We start from the raw sequence: 20299 nt of genomic DNA, 5'->3' as shown, positions 1-20299 counted from the left end.
CGGGAACGCAGCACACGGCTCACATGACTGGAGACTGGAGACTTGGCACTGCGAGTGACCGACTGCACCCGCAGGTGGGTTGAAGCGGTGGTGGCGGCGGTGGTGGTGGGTGGTGGGTCGTCATGTGGAGGATGGAAAGACCTGCCACACGTGTGAATCCATCACACGTGCTCTCTGGCGTGCAGAAACACACACACACACACACACACACACACACACACACACACACACGCACACACCCACAAGATGAGAGAGACCACAGTGCCGGGTGCATTATGCCTCAGTGGGGATCCGTTGGCCCCTTCCTCACGCCTCGTTTGGCCCCTTCCAGTGAGCTGCGGGGGCAATCGCTCATAAAAGCTCGGATTCGCCTCCCAATCCTCACTTGGTCGATTCGTGGACCGCCGCCACTGTTTGTCTGGGCACCGCTCTCCCCTGTCTACAACACACTGCCCCGCGCAGAGCCAAGGAACCTTTTAATTATAATATCTTAAACTGATGGCTCTCTCAATGCATCTGCTCCTGAGCTAGGGTTTCAACCCCTAAAGCAAACCCTCTTTTTTCTTTTTCCAGGGAGGGATTTTCACAGGGTATTGATGATGTTGACGGCACCCACTTTGCAAGAATTCCATTTGTTACGAAGCAAATGCACTGTCCAAGCGGCTCTAGAGTTACAAACGGCACTTAAAAAAGACAGCTTAGCTGGTAGAACTCCACGGAACAGGGTGTTCCGAGTTTACTTGCGTGTGTCGTGCGGGGCTTGAAACATGGCTCTTAACGCTGAGTGCTTCTGAGAGTAACAGGAGCAGGAGTTTGTACAAGCGAGCCAGATAAGTCCAGATAAGCCCGCTGTTGAAATTGGTGGCCCGTCAACAGGGCTCTTGCCAGACCCAATCCAAGGTGGGCAGGGGAGTGAAAATAAACGTCTGTCAGAACCACTAAAGGAGAACACAGCGCAGTGGTGTGCCTAAGCCACAGGTCCTTCCACAATGATTACATGGGCTTTCACCCCCTGTCCTCACCCAATCCTTCACTGCTCCCTTCAAACCCACTCCAGGTCCCTTTCTCAGCGACAGCGGAGGATGACAAACAGCTCGTAATTAACTACACAAGACGCTTTTCTTCATCAGGGACCTACTAAACAAGAGAGCGTTCCGCGCAACTTAAGAGCTGGGGCCCAGGCCAGACGATGTCACTGACCAAGACGGAGGCTGGGGTCGGCCTACAACAGCCCTGCTCTCATTTATGGAGTTAAGGAGCCTCTAATGGTGTGGCAGCAAATGAAAAGAAACTGGTGCCGGACTCAATGTTCCCACAGACTTCAGTTCTAATGAAAGTGGAATGTGAACAAAATGAATGTTTACAAAAGGGAATGAACTTGGACGGAGGTAGAGAGAGAGGTAAGGGAAAAACAGTGAGAAGTGATAGAGGAGATAGAAATAGAGATGCAACAGACAGACAGACAGACAGACAAAGGTGGGGACAGGAAGAGTTGGGTTGGGGAAAAAAAATTGATGAATGAGGAGTGAGAGAGAGGAGGAAATAAACAGAACTAGAGGTCTAAAGACAGGAGAAAGAATTTGTGGGAAACGGATAGTCAGCCTGAGAAACAGAGAGGGGAGAGCAAAGTAGATCACAGCTGGGCTGGACTGAAACACAGAGAGAGAGAGAAAGAAAGAGAGAGCAAGAGAGAGAGAGAAAGAAAGAAAGAGAGAAAGAAAGAGAGAGCAAGAGAGAGAGAGAGACCACCACCATCCCTTCTGATGTACCTGATATACTTTGTAAGTACCCAAACAAACCCTTAAACAATATCATATATCTATATGGTCATGCCAATAAAGTGTCTACAAGACAGAGAGACAGAAAGAGACGGAGAAGAGATAGAAAGAGACAGAGAGAGACAAAGAGAGACAGAGAGAGACAGAAAGAGACGGAGAAAGAGAGGCTTCTCCTGACGGCGCGCACCTTCTGCAGGGCGGTGGTGCTGACGTGCAGCTTCTTCATGGGGCCCGACTCCACCGGGCCGCTGACCAGCGCGTCACCCTGGTTCCCCCGCAGCTGCCGGTGGTGGAAGATCAGCGGGTCCTCCTCCTCCTCCGCCAGAGTGTACCCCTGAAAAGAGCCAGCAACAGCAAACAAATGAGTAAATAAAATCAAATGCAGTCGCAAGAGACCTGTCCGTCAGGTCGGGCCAGCGGCCCCCACACATGCAGTCCATTACGGAGGCTTAATTAGAGCGGACCTGTAGCGTGGCTCACATAAATGAGAAAACCTGCGTTGGGGGACCAAGCCAAATCCCAACAAGCGCTCTTTTGTTCCAGCCAGTCCATGGAGATGAGATAAACCTGGGCCACATGATTTTTTTTCATTTCTTATTTAGAAAAAAGAAAGTAAAAAAAAAAAAAAAAACACCAAAAAACACCACCATCCACTCCTGACTTTTCCGTCTTCCCCGAAATGACGAAAGGGGAGAATTGCCGTAAGCGGGTCAACTACGTTATGTGCTCGTTGTGTTTGTTTTTGTGCGATGGCTGTCTTGACAGTGAAGGGTGGGAAGTATCATGTCCAGAGTGCGAGAAGATTAAATGGCTCTCGGGTTGGAACTGGAGGCTGTGTGTTTGGGCCAGGATGTGTGGGTTGGCGCGTCGGGGAAACGGGTCGGTGACTAACGTAACGGGAGAAGCCGAGGACCTCCACCTGCACTGTGCACACAAGAGCCTGTTTGTTTCAGGGTGTAGGAAGCCCTCTCCTTTCAGCAGACGTGGATGACATCAGTGGCACTCCACTCCACACACCGATTTGTCTCTTTTCCCTCTTATAATATGAAGAACGCCAGAGAGGGGGGCTGACTTGGAGCTTTGCCAAGATGGACAGATGTGGGAGAAAGGAGTGAGAGAAAGAAAGAGGAGGAAAGAGAGAGAAAAAGACGGCAGGGACACTGACCTTGACGATCCGGCAGATGAGAACGTCGTAACGTTGATGGTTGATCCTGTGCTTCAGCATCACCTTATTCACCATGGGGATGAATATCTGGTACTGAGGGTCACAACAAACCAGAGACAGAGAGAGAGGGGGAGAGAGAGAGAGAGAGGGAGAGAGAGAGAGAGCATTATTTTGAGTTGATGTATGTGTGACGTAATGGACACCTTTTAATCCACAGTTAGCCTTCTGAGATTTCTTCCTGGCTTTGCCATGTGAATGCATCAATGTGTTAATCAACCACGGATGTTGTACACTTACAGATTATGTGTGTGTAAGCTTGAGCGTTTATGTGAGTTTGCTTGCGTGAGTGTATGTGTATGCTCATACGTGTCTGAGAATGCTTACGTGAGTACATTTGCATGCTTACGTGTGTAATTGTGTAAGTGTGTGTGTGTATGTCTGCTTGTCTGCTTGTGTGTGTGTGTGTGTGTGTGTGTGCTGTTCCTGCCTCCCATGTGAGTGTGTGCAGCACATGGCATGGAGCATGTGTACCCGATCCCAAATGACAGACTAGCCGTGTTCTGACAGAGGCCAATGGCCCGCTCCCGACCCCGCCCCCCCCCCCCCCCCATTTCATCTCGGGCTGCTGCTTTCATGTCTGAGGCCAGACGGCTTAAATTGAGCCCTGGTGGTTTGGGACTTCTAAGGAGGGGGGTGGGGGGGGGGGTAGATGGAGAATAGGGGGGGTGGCAACTGATGACTTCATCTCTCCCCTCTTTCTCTGCCTTTCTCCCCCCCACACCACCACTCTTTCCTTCACACACTTTCTCTTTCTCCCCTTCTTGCTCCCTCTTTCTCTCGCTCTCTCTCTCATTATCCTCCTCCATCCTCTGTTCCCCCCCCCCCCCCCCCCCCGCCCTGCCCTGCTCCATTACGTCAGTGCCTCGTGCGTGGGTGCATTTGAAGGGAAGGCAGGACAGGAAGTTCCTCAGCAGGGGGCAGGTAACCTCAGCATCACCACAACACAGCCCTCAGGGCGTGCGCTTCAGGTTCCACCCCCCCCCCACACACACACACACACACCCCTCTGGAAAGTGCACTGGCCCCTAGCCTGGCGGTGAGAACATGCCGAAATGGTGGCAAAGCGTGACCAGACAACACCTCGGAGACGCACCTTTTTGCCAAGCTGGAAGACCAGCGAGGACAGTGTGTCCATGCCCGTGGACCGCAGCTCGGGGGTGCCGTCCAAGGTGCGGACTATCGGGTGGATGATGCGAGAGGCGTAATCGGTGAAGTCGAGGGACTCGGTGAGCCTGTCCAAGGTCTCCAAGGCAACCCTGCGGGGTAAGCACAGAGGGGGGAAAACACCCAAACCAAAATGGCATAAGAAAGCAGTTTCCACTTTCAAAACACATAATTTTCACTTTTATTTTCAAACAAACAAAAATAAACACAAAACTAAATTCAGTGGGTAAAAAGGCATAAACGCTAGGTCATTTCAAGAGTGTTTTCCTTGGTGGGCCAAGGGAATTTTACTCGCTATCACCACCACATGCTAGCCCGTGGGGATCGAGGCCAAGGAACACTATAAAACTGCTTTTGGGGGACAAATAAAACCATGCTAAATGAAAATCGCGCCGACCAGCGAAACAAAAACAGCTACTGACGCTTAGTCAGAGGCCACGTGGAAAAAGCTCACACAAGCACTAGGTGGCACTCAGTAGGCAGTCCTAACTACTCATCAGGGCATGATGACTGACGACGATAACCGCCACCCAACCCGGTGCCTGTTTTGGAAAACGTTTCTGTTTTTTTCTTCTCTCTCCCCCTCCCAAATAGATTTAACACATTTTGCTGTTAAAAAAGCGAAAAAGAAAAACACACTTGCCAGGATCAAACCAGACTCCTGTCTGTGCAACGTGTTTTTGCTGGGAGTAGGGTACAATACATTGGAGCCGACAGATGAGGAGCCAGAAGGGATCTGCTCCGCGCATTAGAGACGTGATCAGACCCGCGCCCTCTCCCGCAAACCCCCCCCCCCCCCTTTTCCTGACACTGGAGGAGGCACGTCACATGAGCCTGGCTCCCGTCAATCAGCACCTCGATCGATTTCGGCGCGCTCGCTAGCTCCCGGCCGCACCGCGCTGAAACGCGACTCTGCGTAAACTCAAGAGCGAAAAGCGATCGTCACTGACCAAAGCCTAAAAGACCCAACGGGGCCTGCATCGCACCGGCGGATTTGGAGAGCGCCTTGGCATAGCCGCGTTGCGTCTGTGTTGATTGGCATGCCTCACAACTGTCTGGAAGGAAAGACTGCAGTCTGTCTGCAGAATCTTACATTTATTGAGTGCAATGAAGTGGGCAAAAAAAAAACATTCATAAGGGTTGATTTAATTTAGACAGAGCGATCCTGTCGTGAAAGTGAGTGAGTAACGGCCTTCTGAGATTTGTTCAGACATTTTCTCAAGAATCACCCTGCTTTCAGACCAGGAACACAATACAAGCCTTTATCATCCATCTAAACAGCTAACCAAAGACCCAGGACCTGGGAGCAGAGCAACTTAGGTAATATGTGGGAAAACGCAACAGTGATGTCCTCACTGTCTACAGGGACTGGTCATAAAACTGTGTTGGAAAGTACACATACTTGCGAGCCTGTAAAGGAACATCCGGCGCATCAAACAGCTTCACTATGGGGGGCAGCAGCAGGTGGAGGTAGTCGTCCAAGTTGGCACCGAAAAGCTGGATAGCATTGAGGAGCTGCAGAGAGACAGACAGAAAAAGGCAGAAGCAACAAGTCAGAGGAAGCAAGTGTCGAGTGACCGTGGGCAGTCAGGGGAAGCTCGACAATCCCTCTTGGGCTCCTCCACAAACTCACTACCCAGGTGTGCGAGAGATAACACAGTAAAAGTTCATTTTCCCCATGACAATGAATAGCAATAATCCACCTGGTGTCATCAACACTGGCTGGAAGAACACAGCTCTGTTTATCTAACTGGGGGGGAGCATGTGGTTTTTTTGAAGATGTTCCAGTTTGCTGTGAGAGACCGGTCACAGGAAAGTCGCGAGTTGCTGGACAGGATGGCCCGGGAGGGATGACAAAGCTACGCTAATTCATTTTTTTTTTCACCGGCGCGTCTGCTGGAAGGTAGCTCAGACGGCCACTCGTCATGGCCTCCCTAAACGCTTGCCGACGCGCTGGCACGTTTCCAGACCGCCTGCCTGTTATGGTCTATCCAGATGTGGGAGCAGGGCACTCATAACTACTCGGAGTATCAGCACGCAGAGATAAAAATTTAAAAAAAAGTGGTGTGTTTTTGCCCTCTCTGTTCCCCTGATATGAGAAAAAAAAAAGTTGAATAATCGCGCCGAGTCTGCTAGATTAGCCTGCGGTGCGGCGTGTGCGAGCGGCTGATATTTTATCTGGGTCTCGGAGCGGAGCGCCATTCCCCCACTTTGACGGAACGTGATTGGGGAGCGCGAGGAGGCTACGATATTCCCATTTCGACTTTGAAGTGCAAAGCAAGAGTCTCTTCCCAAACCACAATCTAGCTCATGCCCTAAATGTGTTTTATTTTTTATTTTTTTCATGTAAAAAGCCACATCTTAATCCATGCTTCGAGGAACGCCACCGTGAAATGAGCGTTTATTTAGGCACCGCAGAGGAGGTGCAGATAACCATTTCAAAGAGTCGGGGGAAGGCAGAGATGCGAGAGGTCACCGATTTTCGACTACAAAGTATCGAGGATGGAGGCTTGAACTCCTGAAGGCATCGTGCACATGTGGTTTCTAGCACTAGCTAACATGAGCGCATCTCCTGTCAGCTCCATCCTTCCCTTGTGGGTGGGAAAGTAGTCTATTCATCGAGCAAAAACACAAACGCTCTCATTGATGGCACAGTGCTCCCTGAAGGTTTCCAGTCACTCGACAGCATCCCCTTGGCTGCAATCTCCGTACGTAATGTATTGCAGTGTTGCTGGGGTGTCTCCAAAGTGGTTTAGACAGTTTGGGTTTTGTGTTGGGGAGAACCACAAGTGTTTGCATACATTTGGTATTTTGTATTTAGTGGGAAGCACGGAAACATGTGTTTTCGGGTGAGGTTGCAAACAAAACACAATTCTTGGGTTATTACAAGGCCTCCACATAAGGTGGAAAATTATGGAGAGATGGGGAGGGGGGAACTAAATTAAGCCAGGCCTCGCACCGACTGTGTGAGAGTCATGCTTGTGTACCAATGCGCTCACTGGTCTAATTTTTTTGCGAGTGTAAAGGAACAGCAGCGACCAAACACTGAGATCACTGGACACACCTCAGGTGAACTGAGCAGCGCAGCAGTCAGGTCTACCGGTGGGTGGACAGGGAGGTCGTCCTGGATCCCAGTCCTCCAGCAATTAGGACAACACCACATACCTTACATACAGTAGGGTATGCTCACTTTGCTCTGTTGACTGGACAATTACGTCACTAAGATTCTACAATTTCACTTCAACCTATTTCAAAAGGAGTTACACAAACTGCCCAACCCGACTGCTGTATTGACGTTGTTTTTCTGACATCATGTCCCATAATACCGCAGAATCTAACACACTTATTACCGTGACTGATTGGATTTGCTAACTTAATTTGATTTACTTTACTTAACTATTGCACTATGGAAAGAGGAGAACAGGGGCATATTATACACAACACTGGCATGATGATTATTACCTGTGCCATAGATAGCCTGCGCTGGAGATAGCGCCGTTTTAACTCTGCAGTACCTCAGGGTAACTCTGCTCTCTCTCAGCTGCTAATAATTTAGGGGTGAATAAAGGAATCTATTGAGTTGGCTTACCGGAGGCACGTTTGCTTGACTAGAAAGCCTGCCCTGTTTTTCTACAAAATATACTGTGACCTTGATGCCATGGCACACAACATCTATGTTGCCAAATGCATCAAGCACCTGTTTAATATATGTGGCAGCGGACTACCCAAGAAGAACACCACAGGGGACGGTAGCCTGTGTGTGAGATAATGGCTGATGCTGTAACTGATAGGCTCAAAAGAAAGAACAGAAAACAACGTACGTCAACACCACGGCACATTTGTAGTGAAATCACCAAAAAGGACAACGCTCCAGTGAACCCAATGAATCATCGCATCATCAAGGTGATCTTAATCGTCGGAAATATGCGTTTAATTCATGTGCTGATTGGAAACATGAAGAGCTCTGGAGGCCTGTCAAGGTGAGCTGGACCCAGAGGGGCCTCCGGGCTGACCCACTAACTGGACTATGAATACAGTATGATTACAGATAAACACTGGGCACTGTCTGCTCTCTCTCCACAAAATCCGTTCTGAACTTCTTAATGACTTCATGTGCTCCTCCATGCAGGGGCTAGAGAGACAGAGATGGCGACAGTCCACGTAAACCATTACGTGATGACCCAAATAACTGGACTGTAAAGGACTGTCTGTCGGTAATTTTAGTCATCAGGGGCTGACAGACTGCATTGCCCAGGAGACTGGCCACATGGTCGTACTGCATCCCTGCACAACATCTGTCCTCTCCTTAGCATTTGTTGTTGAAAAGTTTGTTCTAATTCTGTGTGAGGCCTAGTTTCCCGAGTGTATCCAAAGAGCCAGATTTTTGTCATTTTTTTATTTTTTTTTTTAGATTATTTTTTGAGCTTTTTATGCCTTTATTTGGACAGGACAGTAGAGAGAATGACAGGAAGTGAGTGGGAGAGAGTCGGGGTGGGATCTGGAAAGGACCACGGGGCGGGAATCGAACCCGGGTCGCCAGCGTACGGTGCAGGTGCCCCAGCCAGTTGCGCCACTGCCGGGGCCCAGATTTTTGTCATTTTTGAAACTTAAAATCATTAAACACATTTGTAAAAGGCGGCAATGGGTTTTTATGATGGTGTCCAAAATCCTGAATAAACTGACAAAGCACCACGATACCTTTTAATGGTGCTGTTAAGCTCAAATTTGCTGGTATTCAAACACCTTCATTATCACGTAAACTGTCAGTGTAGCCCTTGTAAAGTCCATGACATCTGTGAGTGCTTCTGCTATTTAGCTATCATGCTTTTTGAAAATAGAGCCAAAGGGAGAGATATTTCTCAAGTTTTGGACGAGTACATCGAGGCAAAAGGTCTCGTTGTGTGGGAGTGTGTTCAGACGGGCTGTGGCTGAGAATAACAGTGGGGTGACAGCCCTCATCAACAGAAAGCCCCAAATGCAATTTTCATACACTGACTCAGTCCAAAGCGCTTGTAGTTACCTCCGCCAAGGAGGTTGTTTTCATCGGGGTTTGTTTGTTTGTCTGTTTGTCTGTTTGTTAGCAAGATAACTCAAAAAGGATTTTGATGGAATTTTCAGGAAAGATCTGAAGTGACCCAAGGCAGAAACGATTACATTTTGGGAGTGATCTTATTGCTGCACTAACATGTCCTAGTCACAACACATCTTGACGGTTCCCTTTTTTGGTACGTCTCTTTGGATAAAAGCGTTAGCTAAATGACTCAATGTAAATGTAAATGATTCTTAATTATGACTACACAAATTCTGATTACACTACATGAACTTGCATATGGCATCACATGGGCCAAATTTGATATATTTCTTATTTTCAATTATTGAAAAATATTTAAGGACCTTTCTTATGAGTATGTGAAAAATGCCATATTGCCGATTTATGATAAAATGTGTAAATTATATAGTTGTTAGTCTTTTTTAGACTTTTTTTTTCAAATGGCCACTTCAGGGGCCAAATCAGATGCGCCAAATCTGATCAGACCCCTTTGGGAATTGTTCTATCAAATGTGATGCTTTTTTTTAATTTAAGTGATGATTATGTACAGTAAGTGTACAAAAGCATACATGATCAGAGAAACATCTTTATGCACATGCAGAACTTTAAGCTTACCTTGATGGTGACGCTCCGGCCTGTGCTGTTGTCGTGCATGAAGACCCGCAGCATGTGGGGAATGAGCTGGGGCAGGTACAGCTTGAACTCCCCTCCCAGAGCAACCACTATCTGCTCGATCAACAGGATGATGGTATTCTGCATGGGGTTGTTGGGTGTCCAGTACTCCTGCGAGAACCACAACAAATCGATTCATCACACACAAAAAAAGCATATCACTATCTGCTCGATCAAAAGGATGATGGCATTCTGCATGGGATTCTTGGGTGTCCAGTACTGCTGTGAGGACCACCACAAATCGATTCATCACACACAAAAAAGCGTATCACTAAAGCAACAGTGTTGACAAAGGATTAGCACACCGTCAGGGGTATTATCTCGTCTCCCAAAACCTAATGTTTTTCACAAATTAACGATGGTACCAGAGTTTGACCCAGATTTCGGGGCTAGGACGGCCAAAGCGAGCACACTTGAGTGTTTAAAAGGGGTCGAAGTACAGCCAAAAGTCCCGTGACCAGAAGTCTACCTCATCTGGCGCGGCTGAAAGCGATCAATAAGGGGAGCCAGGTGGATTTTCTCAGAAGTGGGTCAAACTGTGCTCCTTGTGCGTGAGGAGGCCATGCAGCCGAGCACTCGGGGGCCTGGACATTTAAGTGGCTTTGCAGGCGTCCGACCGGCCTGACGCGCTCCAAAACGGGGATTAGCGTCCATCTACCTGACACCGTTTTGGAGGCGCTCGGCCTTGGGGACTTGCTGTGCCTGCCATTCGCCGGGGTCTGGTCGCAGTTAGAGGGGTGACCGCATGTGGAAAAAGTGACTGTTGCACCTCATAAATGTGGCCCACTCGGCCTTACACCGAAGAGCAGCGGCTCAACGGGGTGCCGTTTTCGGTGCCTGCGGACCCTCAAAAGCCCCAATTCCGTTGCTCTGGGAAGCATTATTAGCAGCCGGTGGCATTTCACATGCAGTCCTCATTCCCTCAATGAGTATTCCTTTTGCTGATCTGGAGGCAAGAGGTAGCGGGGAAATAGGAGGAGTAGGAGGGTGGGAAGAAGAAAGGATCTCTTTGTTTCATTACGACCAGCAAAAACACTGTTATGGCCTTCAGCAGAAGTCAACCAAGGAAGTCCAAGGCAGTGATCCCGTAAGTTGTGGGTGAGATGGGCCTATAACGTTTCATTTCCCAGCAGCCATAGCCAGGGCAGAATATTTCTGCCACAGCTGATCAATGCTCCGTTGCACATGGCAGAATCGATATCTGAAGCCTGGAGAAAACGAAATTGGGGGCACAGGGTGAGAGCGGAGGACGGGCCGGGGTTCACTTACTCTGATGAGGGTGAAGATGTCGTCCATGTAGGGGCGGATGTGGATCTTGACGAAGCATACCACCATGCCCATCTGCTGGAAGAGGAACTGTAGCGGGGAGAAACAGACAGAGAGAGAGAGAGACACATAGATAGAGAGCAGGTGAGACCAAAAGCATCCTGGAGTACTTGAAGGTCAACCTCAGTTCATGAAACCAGAACCAGAGGAGAGGTCCATGACTTCGGAGCGAGCCAGAGAACTGTGGACCACGCTCTCTGGATCTGATTTCACACTATTGGGGTCCCCAAGTTACAGGATGCACAAACACACAGCAGGGCCAGGATGCTTGGGTTTCCATGCGTGCTGACCACACTAATACAAAACAAAGGTTATTTTGGTGTCTTGGTGTTTGGTGAAATCCAAACGGAGAGCTGGCTTGGTGCTAAAACAATCATAGACGTCTGGATCAGCTACTACAGCATCAGGGATTGGATCTCAAGTTACTGACTTCACTTTAATTTAATTTGACTCCGGTTTCTATTCGATTTAATACGGTCAAAACTTGGTGAGAGCTGTGGTAAGATATCAATTTAATTGTTTACATATCTTGAATTTGGATTTGAACAAAATCCTGGTCTTAGCCATGCCAATCTTTTGAAAAACAGCAAGCATGATAGAAATAAAGAGGAAGTGGAGTCCTGTAACATTAGAGGGAATAACACAGAGACCTAATTTTGATAAGAAAACTTTTCCACACACACGGCATATTCAATACATGTTCATTACACCCATCCAACCACTTTACACCAGAGATGTGTATGTGCATGTGTGTAATGTGTGTGAGCGTGTGTGTGTGAGCGTGTGTGTGTGTGTGTGCGTGTGACGTGTTGTGTTATGTTACCTCCCGAATGCTGGCGTCACACACACGGATGACGTTGAGGAAGGTGGGCATGACCTGAGGGAGAAACTGCACACACTTGAGCCCCAGGGACTTGAAGATGAAGGTGACAGCCTGCACCACCATGGTGTGGTGGTTGGAGAGCGACGGGTCGCGCAGGATGCGCATCAGCGTCACTATGGCAACCGCTGGGTAGAACTCATCCAGCGGGAGGTTGCCCATGTTCACCAGCATCTCGCTGGTGCTGTAGTCAGCTACAGACACACACACACGCACACACACACACACACACACACACACACACACACACACACACACACACAGATATGAATAACCATTACAAAATGAATACAGAAACTATACAAACGCTGAGAAAGACAAGAACTCGCTAATCAAACCACAAATAAGGTAGCTCTGTTGTTGAACTTGACCTTGACAAATTGTGGCTGAGGGAACAGTAACCTCAAGGTTAAATGATCCCCCTGTAACCTTGAGGACTAAGGGCCGCTGAGGGTGGCTTTTTTTGTGGGGTTTTGTGTGGTTCCATTTCACAGACTGGTAAAGCAAAATGCCTCCTACAGTACACCTCGTTTACAGGGACACTCACAAGGCCGATCGAGGGAGAAAGACGGAGAGAGCGAAAGAGGAAAAAGGAAAAGAAAAGACACGGAGAGAGGAAGAGACAGAGGTCTGGAGTTTCAGTTTTCACGGTCCCCTGTGCGGTGGGAGTCAGCTGCAGCCCCATAAACCCATTGATGGCAAAAACTCCAACCTGCTCTCTCTCTCTCTCTCTCTTTTTTATCGTCTACTGTAGAGGATGGGACAGACACAACAGCTGGCGCTCCCGCCGCAGGTCTGTCCAATTCCATCACCAGAGATCTATCTGAACCCTGTCCTCCTCTCCCATGGAATAACGGTCATGTTCTATCCTGTCCAAAATCTCCGCCGCGTATTTTTCCAGCCGGTGACAGGTTTGCTCGGGTTTGTCAAATCCCCCCGGTGAAATACGTCATGGCACTAAAATCAGTTCTAATCAGAAAACGCAATCCATTTCAAGTCATGCTTTTTTCCCCCCTTCTTCTTTTTGGAAGGAAGTCCTGTTCCATTCAAGTGTACAGTTTTCCAAGCGTATCGCAAAACACAATCACATAAAAAAAGGAACTGCCAGAGTGGAAGTAGTAGCCTACATAAACACACACTCACAACTTGGCTACTGATATACATGCACACACACCTTACACAGACGGCAACCCTGACCTGGACACACACACACACACACAGACACACACATACCTTAGCTATTGATATACCTTCACACAAACCTACACAGACGGCAACCCTGACCTGGACACACACAGACACACACACACCTTAGCTACTGATACACAGACGGCAACCCTGACTCTGACCCAGACAAACAGACACACACACACAGACAGACAGACAGACAGACAGACAGACAGACAGACAAACAGACAGAGACAGACAGAACAGTACTAGGTACATTTTAAGCACACTTCAAAACAATGTTTCCAAAATATCCACATCTTCAGACATGCTATTCACGTAGCTTTGCATGTTTTTCCACATCCAAAACCTGTGCATGGAGTGCATTTCTTCATGGATTTCTTCAAGGTTAACAAACACGGAGGTATAATCACAAGGATCCTATCATTACACCCCCCCCCCCCCCCCCCCCCCACACACACACACACACACACACACACACACACACACACAGTAGTAGTAGGGAAGCAGTAAATAAGGAGGCTCCAGTACAGTCTGGCTCTATCTGTGGACCGCACATAATTTCAGGTCATGGGGGCCGTCCACTTGTGGCTTACTAATCGGCCGCACATGAGAGGGTGTTTCGGTCTAAAAGAAAACCCGCTTCCTGGGGTAGTAAACTTTAACTGGAGGGGGGGGGGGCACACGTGTGACACAACGGGGCCTGTAAACCTGTGGCGTCATCCCTACCGCCTTTCATGTGCTCCTCATACCAACAGTACACCACCCCGAAAAACATTCCTTCCTGCGACTTTGACGAGCCTCTGGGTTTTGATGTTGGGAAATACACGATGTGTCTGTGTGTCTAGTGCTGCCTGTAACTCCTGGTCTGTTCGTTCGCACGGGACCTGGGGTTCAGTGAAAGAAAAAAAAAAGGTAGGAGGCCTCGATTCCCAGCTCCTTACCTTTCACAGACCAGAGAACATTGGTCACTGGGGTGCCGTGGATGAGGGAAGATGGACAATGAGACATAGAGGCACTGACAGAAGGAAAGCTCCAAGTGGGAGCGGGAGAGAGTGCGATGAACGAGGCGATAAAGAAATAGCAGGAGATAGGAGAGAGAGACAGAGTGTGTGAGGCAGAGAAACAGGAAGACATAGATAAACAGCACCAGAAGGAGAGAGAGAGAAAATAAAGAGAAAGAGAGAGAGAGAGAGAGAATAAAGAGAGAGTCTCTTTTAAACAAATCCAAACCCCAAATAAGTACCGAGACAGCCACAGCCGCCGGGCCAAAACTACGCTGGTGGTCGGTCGCTTGGCTGGCGCGACGGCGGCGCCCCACCGCCGAACTCCGGGTCCGACCGCAGGTAAACAGCATCGGGGTGCAGGGACGCCGCTCGTGACAAGCGAGATCAGCGCGCACTTCCCGAGCGGATGATGGGACTCCCTTCAGGGTTCAGCCGCAGACAGAAGACATTTTGGAACGGGAAGGCGCAGCGCAGCGCTGCGCTCCGCGAATCCGCCAGGATAAACCCGGAGAGCTCACATAACCAGAAGTCCTTTCGATATTCTTGTTGTGGTTTGGACAATGGACATTTCCCTCGCTCTTTTACCTACTCGGTGGGAATGCTTTGCGGTTGTTCTCAATGGCTGCTGATGGGGATGAAGTGAGAAGTTGGGCCTGGCCCCTCATTTCTTTCTCTCTTTCAGTCTTCTCTCTCTCTCTGTCTCTCACTCATTCCTTCCTTTCACCCTCTTTTTGTCTCTCTCACACTCTCTCTCTCTCTCTCTCTCTTTCTCTCTATGGCTGTTAGAGTGTGGCAGAGCCGAGCGAAGACTGACATTCATCACACGGTGATGTGTGGCAGACAGACGGCAGATGTGGTCGCGGGCCTCCACAGCCACCACCGCCACCACCACCACCGCCGCTGCTCCAGACGCTGACTGACCCCCGCGCTGAAACTCCATCCCTCCGTGGGGAGAGATCTGTCGCTTCCTGTTCAGGGGCCCCAGTCTTTTTTTTTACAGGGCCACACTGCTAAAACTATTAGCGGGGCCTACGCTCTCTCTCTCTCTCTCTCTTTCTCTCTCCACTCCACATGGCCGACCGGACCAACTCAGCAACCTCCTGCGACTCCAGGACCATAGTCGACCCAATTCCATTGAAACAGTATCCCGTATTCTGAAACGGTCTGGTTGCCAAGCCGTTGGTCACAACTGGGACCCACCGGCGAAACAGGCCTTCCTTCATCTCGTGATGGGATGACTAATACATTACAGTACCCGGGGACAAAGAGAGAGAGAGAAAAAAAAAAGAAAAACAAGGCATCTTCTGACACGTATTCAGTTCAGGCATGTGTTTTCGATCAGGTGTCGTGATTAGGTTCTGGATCGGTGTTTTGGCAGACGCGCGGCTACTCGTATCTGATCCAGAGCGGAGGCCCAGAGAGCCTGTGTGTCTGGGCCTTAAGGGCAGACGAATAAACAACAAAAGTGCTCGAGCGAGCGAGCGAGCGAGGGAAACAGGGGCAGGGCGGAGGTGAGGGCGGGCGGCCTCGCTCTCCAGTGGGAAAGACAAGACTCGACCGACTGATGAGAGAGCAGCTCTGATCCAGCTGTAATCCCAGGGGCCTAGTGCGCACACATACCTGGGAGAAGTAGGGGACAGGTTTCTAAGAGCGGCTTAGGACCTGAGTGATGGCCGGGATTTCACAAGAACCTATTTGATGAGAACATTGTAACCCCATAGGTTTTGATTCGCGGAGTTAAAAAGAGGACAGGCCTTTGCTTGCCAAAGTGATTCAGTCTTTACCGGGTGCAAAGGTGCAAGATAGAGGTGTGTGGGAAAGGTTGTGGGTGTGTGCGGAACAGGCTTTGGATGTGTGTGGGACAGGTCATGTGTGGGACAGGTTTTGGGAATGTGTGGGACAGATTCTGAGTGTGTGTGTGTGTGTGGGGCCTACAAAAGGATGTCATAGAACTTACCAGAGTCTTGGCTGGATTTCGACTCTGAGAGGCTGACTGCAGAGGCGTCTCTGGATTGGTCGATCATGCCAATGTTGACCTTGTGCTTGTAGGGGTCAAGCGCTCCCAGTAACCCCAACACACGGATGGCCTGAAGGACAACACATACACCAGGGTCATCGGGGGTCAAATGTCTTATCTCTCAAGATCCTATTCAGAACTCACTCTGTATTGACACTGCTTCATTAATATGATTAGCAGAAGCATCAAAATGTCACTAAGCACCTCTCTCCTGATTCCTTGGTTCTGCTCAGTCTTCAGGAAATTCAGCAGCACCTCCAGAAGCGAGGGGTACTTCCTGTACGGCTCCACCACGTACCCGGTGCTGGCCACCTGCTGACCTAAGGTCCACAGTGCCACCTGGTGGTAGAAAACATCAACGCAACAGTTCAATTGTATGTCCCAGTTCAACCACTTCTATTTTCTAAACAAAAACAATGACCTGAGGTTAAAATAAGTGTTGTTTCAGATGTTTAAAGTAATGTCACAAAAGAGCAAGATTTCCTGCTTGAGAGAATGCAAATTAGCCTTGAGCAAAGAGATTGACTTGACAGTCACTATGTGGCTCGGGCTTCAATTACTTGGACTTCTGGTCGTTTCTCACATGACTCAAAGCCCTTAAATCACCAGGGCCTTGCAACAATGCTGATGACAATAGCAGGGTCCCAACAAAAGGATTCTGAGCACTGCTTGGAATGAGTGGACTCATATGGGGACACTGGAGAATCCTGGGTCACTGCAGTGGCAACCATTTGGACTTCCCCGGTTCCACTCTTGACAGCTTGGTGAGACCCGTGAAATACAGCGATGGTCTTTTAGCCAGTGCTTTCATACGGCGTTAGGACACTTTTAAAAAGCGGGAGAAGTAACTTACCAGCCACACAATGCTGTTTTTTCACAGAAAAATACAAAAAAAAAATAGAATTTACAACCCGAGGCACTAGGGGAAATGCAGCGCTCCAAAGAAATATGATTTAAAGAAGCGGGGGACTCTTAGGTTTCAAAATGCACTTCACACTCGCCTCGTAAAAGTCACAGAAATATCTAAATAGTGCGGTGTCGAGGAACCGGATCACAGAGCGGGGGGGTCAAGGGGGAGCATACCTGTCTCTTGGCCAGGGAGGACGAGTCCTGCAGCATGTCCATGATGATGGGGAACAGCTCATCCATCCACTTCCTCATCTCCAGCCCGCTCACCTGGTAAACACCAGAACCCAGCTCTCAGGCTCTCAGCAGGTGGACATTACACACTAAACCAGACGGCAGAGCAGTCACGTTGCATCTGCTCGTGATGTGGACGTTCTCATTTGCAGGCATTTCAAGCTGTCTAACTTACATGGTGGTCTTCCACCTTGGGTGTGCAGATGTGAATTCATTTCAATGTTACCCAGGGCATGACTAAATCTGTTAACAGATCAACCAACTTTAATAAACTGTGATACATAAATCATAAAAAGTTGAACTATACTTTTTTTTAAACTGTTCCATTTTCTTTGTGATTGTACCTAAGTGATTCTTAAAAGTGCAGTCTGTGATTTGGATTCTTAAAAGTGTGTTGGTATTTGTGCTCAAAAGCCAATCAAATGATCCCATCTCTCCCTCCTCCCTTGACTTTGAACACCAAACACACAGCTAGAAGACTTGCTGAATCTAACCTAAAGTTTATATAGGATAAGTCACACAGCCTGGCCCTTTATACACTGCACCTTTACCATCCTGTTCCACCTGTTTGTACTCTGTCCCTGAGAGCCTCCATGCCCCTGCTCCTCCTGCTCCTCCTGCTCCTCCTGCTCTCCTGCTCTGCGTCCTCAGCTCTACCTGTCTGTGCTCTGCCTCGTCACACACGCGCTCTACTCTGGCGTCTCCTGCGCTGCCTCGCCGCTGCACTGTCGGCCTCAGCAGGCCTCTAAGCCTGCGCTCCTGCTGCCGCCGGGCCGACGCCGGGGCCAAGTTCACCTGATGGAGAGCACAGCTAGTGAGGGAGTGAGGTCACACGCACACACACGTACACGCACTTTTTTTTCTCTCTCTCTCTCTCTCTCACACACACACACACACACACACACACACACACACACACACACACACACACACACACACACACACACACACACACACACACACACACACACACACACACACACACACACACACACACACACACACACACACACACACACACACACACACACACACACACACGCTCTTACAACTTCTCCCAGTTCTGCATCCAAAGGACCTGTGGAATCACTCACACACACACACACACACACATGCATGCATGCATGCATGCATGCATCCACACACAGAGGAATGTACTGTATACTGACAGCCTGATGATGTGAAAGCCCTGATCACTTACCTGAGCCAACTCCCCAATGGTGGCCAGCACGCTGATCACCACTCCTGGGTTGGGGTCTGGGTCCTTCAGCTTCAAGATGAGAGCCTGAGAGAGAGCACTGCAAGGTCACACACCAATGCCAATGCCCATACACCAATATACAACTCATACAACAGCATATTGTGCATTATACATGCATAATATTATAGAGTAATAATATTACCGTAATTTCCTAACTATTAGCCGCAGCAGCTTATACATTGATTTTGCAAAATTTCTTCAGCTATGAGGTTAATACACGGGGGAAAGTTAATATGGTTTTAATATGGTTCTGTTTCTTTTAACTTGCAGAAAACACTGTCCTGAGGCTTACTCACAATGCGGCTAATACACCGGAAATGACTGTAATCATTTAAAAAAACTTCATCTAGTCATGGTCCATGTGACTGTGATCATGTCCCTGGGTGCACACTGCGGTGGGGGGTGAGGGGGCTACCTTGAGGATGGGCTCCATGTAGGGCCGGATGAGGCGCGGGGCGTTGGACACCAGGTGGCCCAGCATGCGGGCACTCTGCTCCTTGTTGCGCCCCACGCCGCTGTGCTCCAGCTCCGTCAGGATCTAGAGAATGAGCAAAGTCAAACTAGCCTAACCACATTTCGTATAGATTCACGCTATATGAGGACAGGGGCTTAATTGTTATCCCCTTAAAATAAAATGGCAAGGTCAATATTATCCACCACATGGCATATTCTCTCTATATCAGTGTCTTTCTATATCAGGAGTTACACAATTATCATCATTCTAAAAGTGCTTGAGAGTAAGTGTCTAAAGTGATTAAGATGAAAATTCTGCCAATGAGAATCTCTACACATAGTCATCTCGTACATTTGCACTGCAGTGCTCTGAATTAAAATACTGTGGGGTGACTGCCACCTAGTGTTGGCTGGTAAGTACTGCGTGCAGGTGGGATGACTTTCAGTAGAACAGGCAACCTGGATGAGCATCTTGCGCAGGAAGGGCATGACGAAGGCGGGGTTCATGCTGCTGAGGCGACCGATGGTGCAGATGGCGAGCTCGCGGATCTCGAACACCTCGTCGTTCAGGGCCACGAACAGCGCCTGCAGGTTCTCCGCCTGCGCCAGGTGGGCGTCGAAGCGCTCGTCCAGCGAGGCCAGCACGCAGTAGCGGATGTCTGGGTCTGACGCGCACAACCGGACAAACAGGAACAGAGAGGGGTTTGTGTTGTGTAAACGTTGTGCCAGAGTAAATGCAAACATGTCTGTGTATGTCACATTGTCACAACATTAACAGATTTGGTCCCTTACACAAACAGTAGCACGCACAGTCAGCAGAACATAAACAAGACAGTATCACGTTACGCTATGCTCAGATTTCATACAAGAAACAATATTTGACATTTTGAAAAAAAAAAATATTTTATTGATCATGTCCATAACTTGGTCATATTTTAGTAATGCCCATTGATTAGTAGGATTCACTAATGTTTTTTTTTTTTTTCAATTTTCTCTTACGAACAAAGAGAAAAGTCTATGAGGGGTCAAGTATACTCTGACCAAAATTGTTTTCACATTCAACAAATGGTGCATTATTTGTCCAACACAAGTATATTTTTTTATGTTGCAGGATATAGTGTTTAGAGGGAAGAGGGTT

The 20299-nt window shown here is 48.7% G+C and overlaps 1 protein-coding gene across 2 annotated transcripts in view; it reads right to left on the bottom strand.

The window, feature by feature from the left end:
- mtor (mechanistic target of rapamycin kinase) overlaps window positions 1-20299 on the bottom strand; it is a 94509-nt gene that overhangs the window by 68915 nt on the left and 5295 nt on the right. For both annotated transcript variants that reach the window (XM_062541692.1, XM_062541691.1), the window contains exons 13-25: window positions 19621-19826; window positions 19124-19246; window positions 18649-18732; window positions 17391-17483; window positions 16512-16646; window positions 16248-16377; window positions 12039-12289; window positions 11159-11245; window positions 9833-10000; window positions 5570-5682; window positions 4097-4259; window positions 2944-3036; window positions 1966-2112 (exon numbers count right to left, since the gene is read on the bottom strand). In XM_062541692.1, the coding sequence (XP_062397676.1) occupies window positions 1966-2112; window positions 2944-3036; window positions 4097-4259; window positions 5570-5682; window positions 9833-10000; window positions 11159-11245; window positions 12039-12289; window positions 16248-16377; window positions 16512-16646; window positions 17391-17483; window positions 18649-18732; window positions 19124-19246; window positions 19621-19826 (1793 nt within the window). The remainder of the gene's footprint in view (window positions 1-1965; window positions 2113-2943; window positions 3037-4096; window positions 4260-5569; window positions 5683-9832; window positions 10001-11158; window positions 11246-12038; window positions 12290-16247; window positions 16378-16511; window positions 16647-17390; window positions 17484-18648; window positions 18733-19123; window positions 19247-19620; window positions 19827-20299) is intronic.

Source organism: Sardina pilchardus, chromosome 7, assembly GCF_963854185.1.
Source record: "Sardina pilchardus chromosome 7, fSarPil1.1, whole genome shotgun sequence".
Classification (NCBI taxonomy): Eukaryota; Metazoa; Chordata; class Actinopteri; order Clupeiformes; family Clupeidae; genus Sardina; species Sardina pilchardus.
Note: the sequence above shows the minus strand (reverse complement) of the source record. Positions and strands in the feature narration are given on the sequence as shown.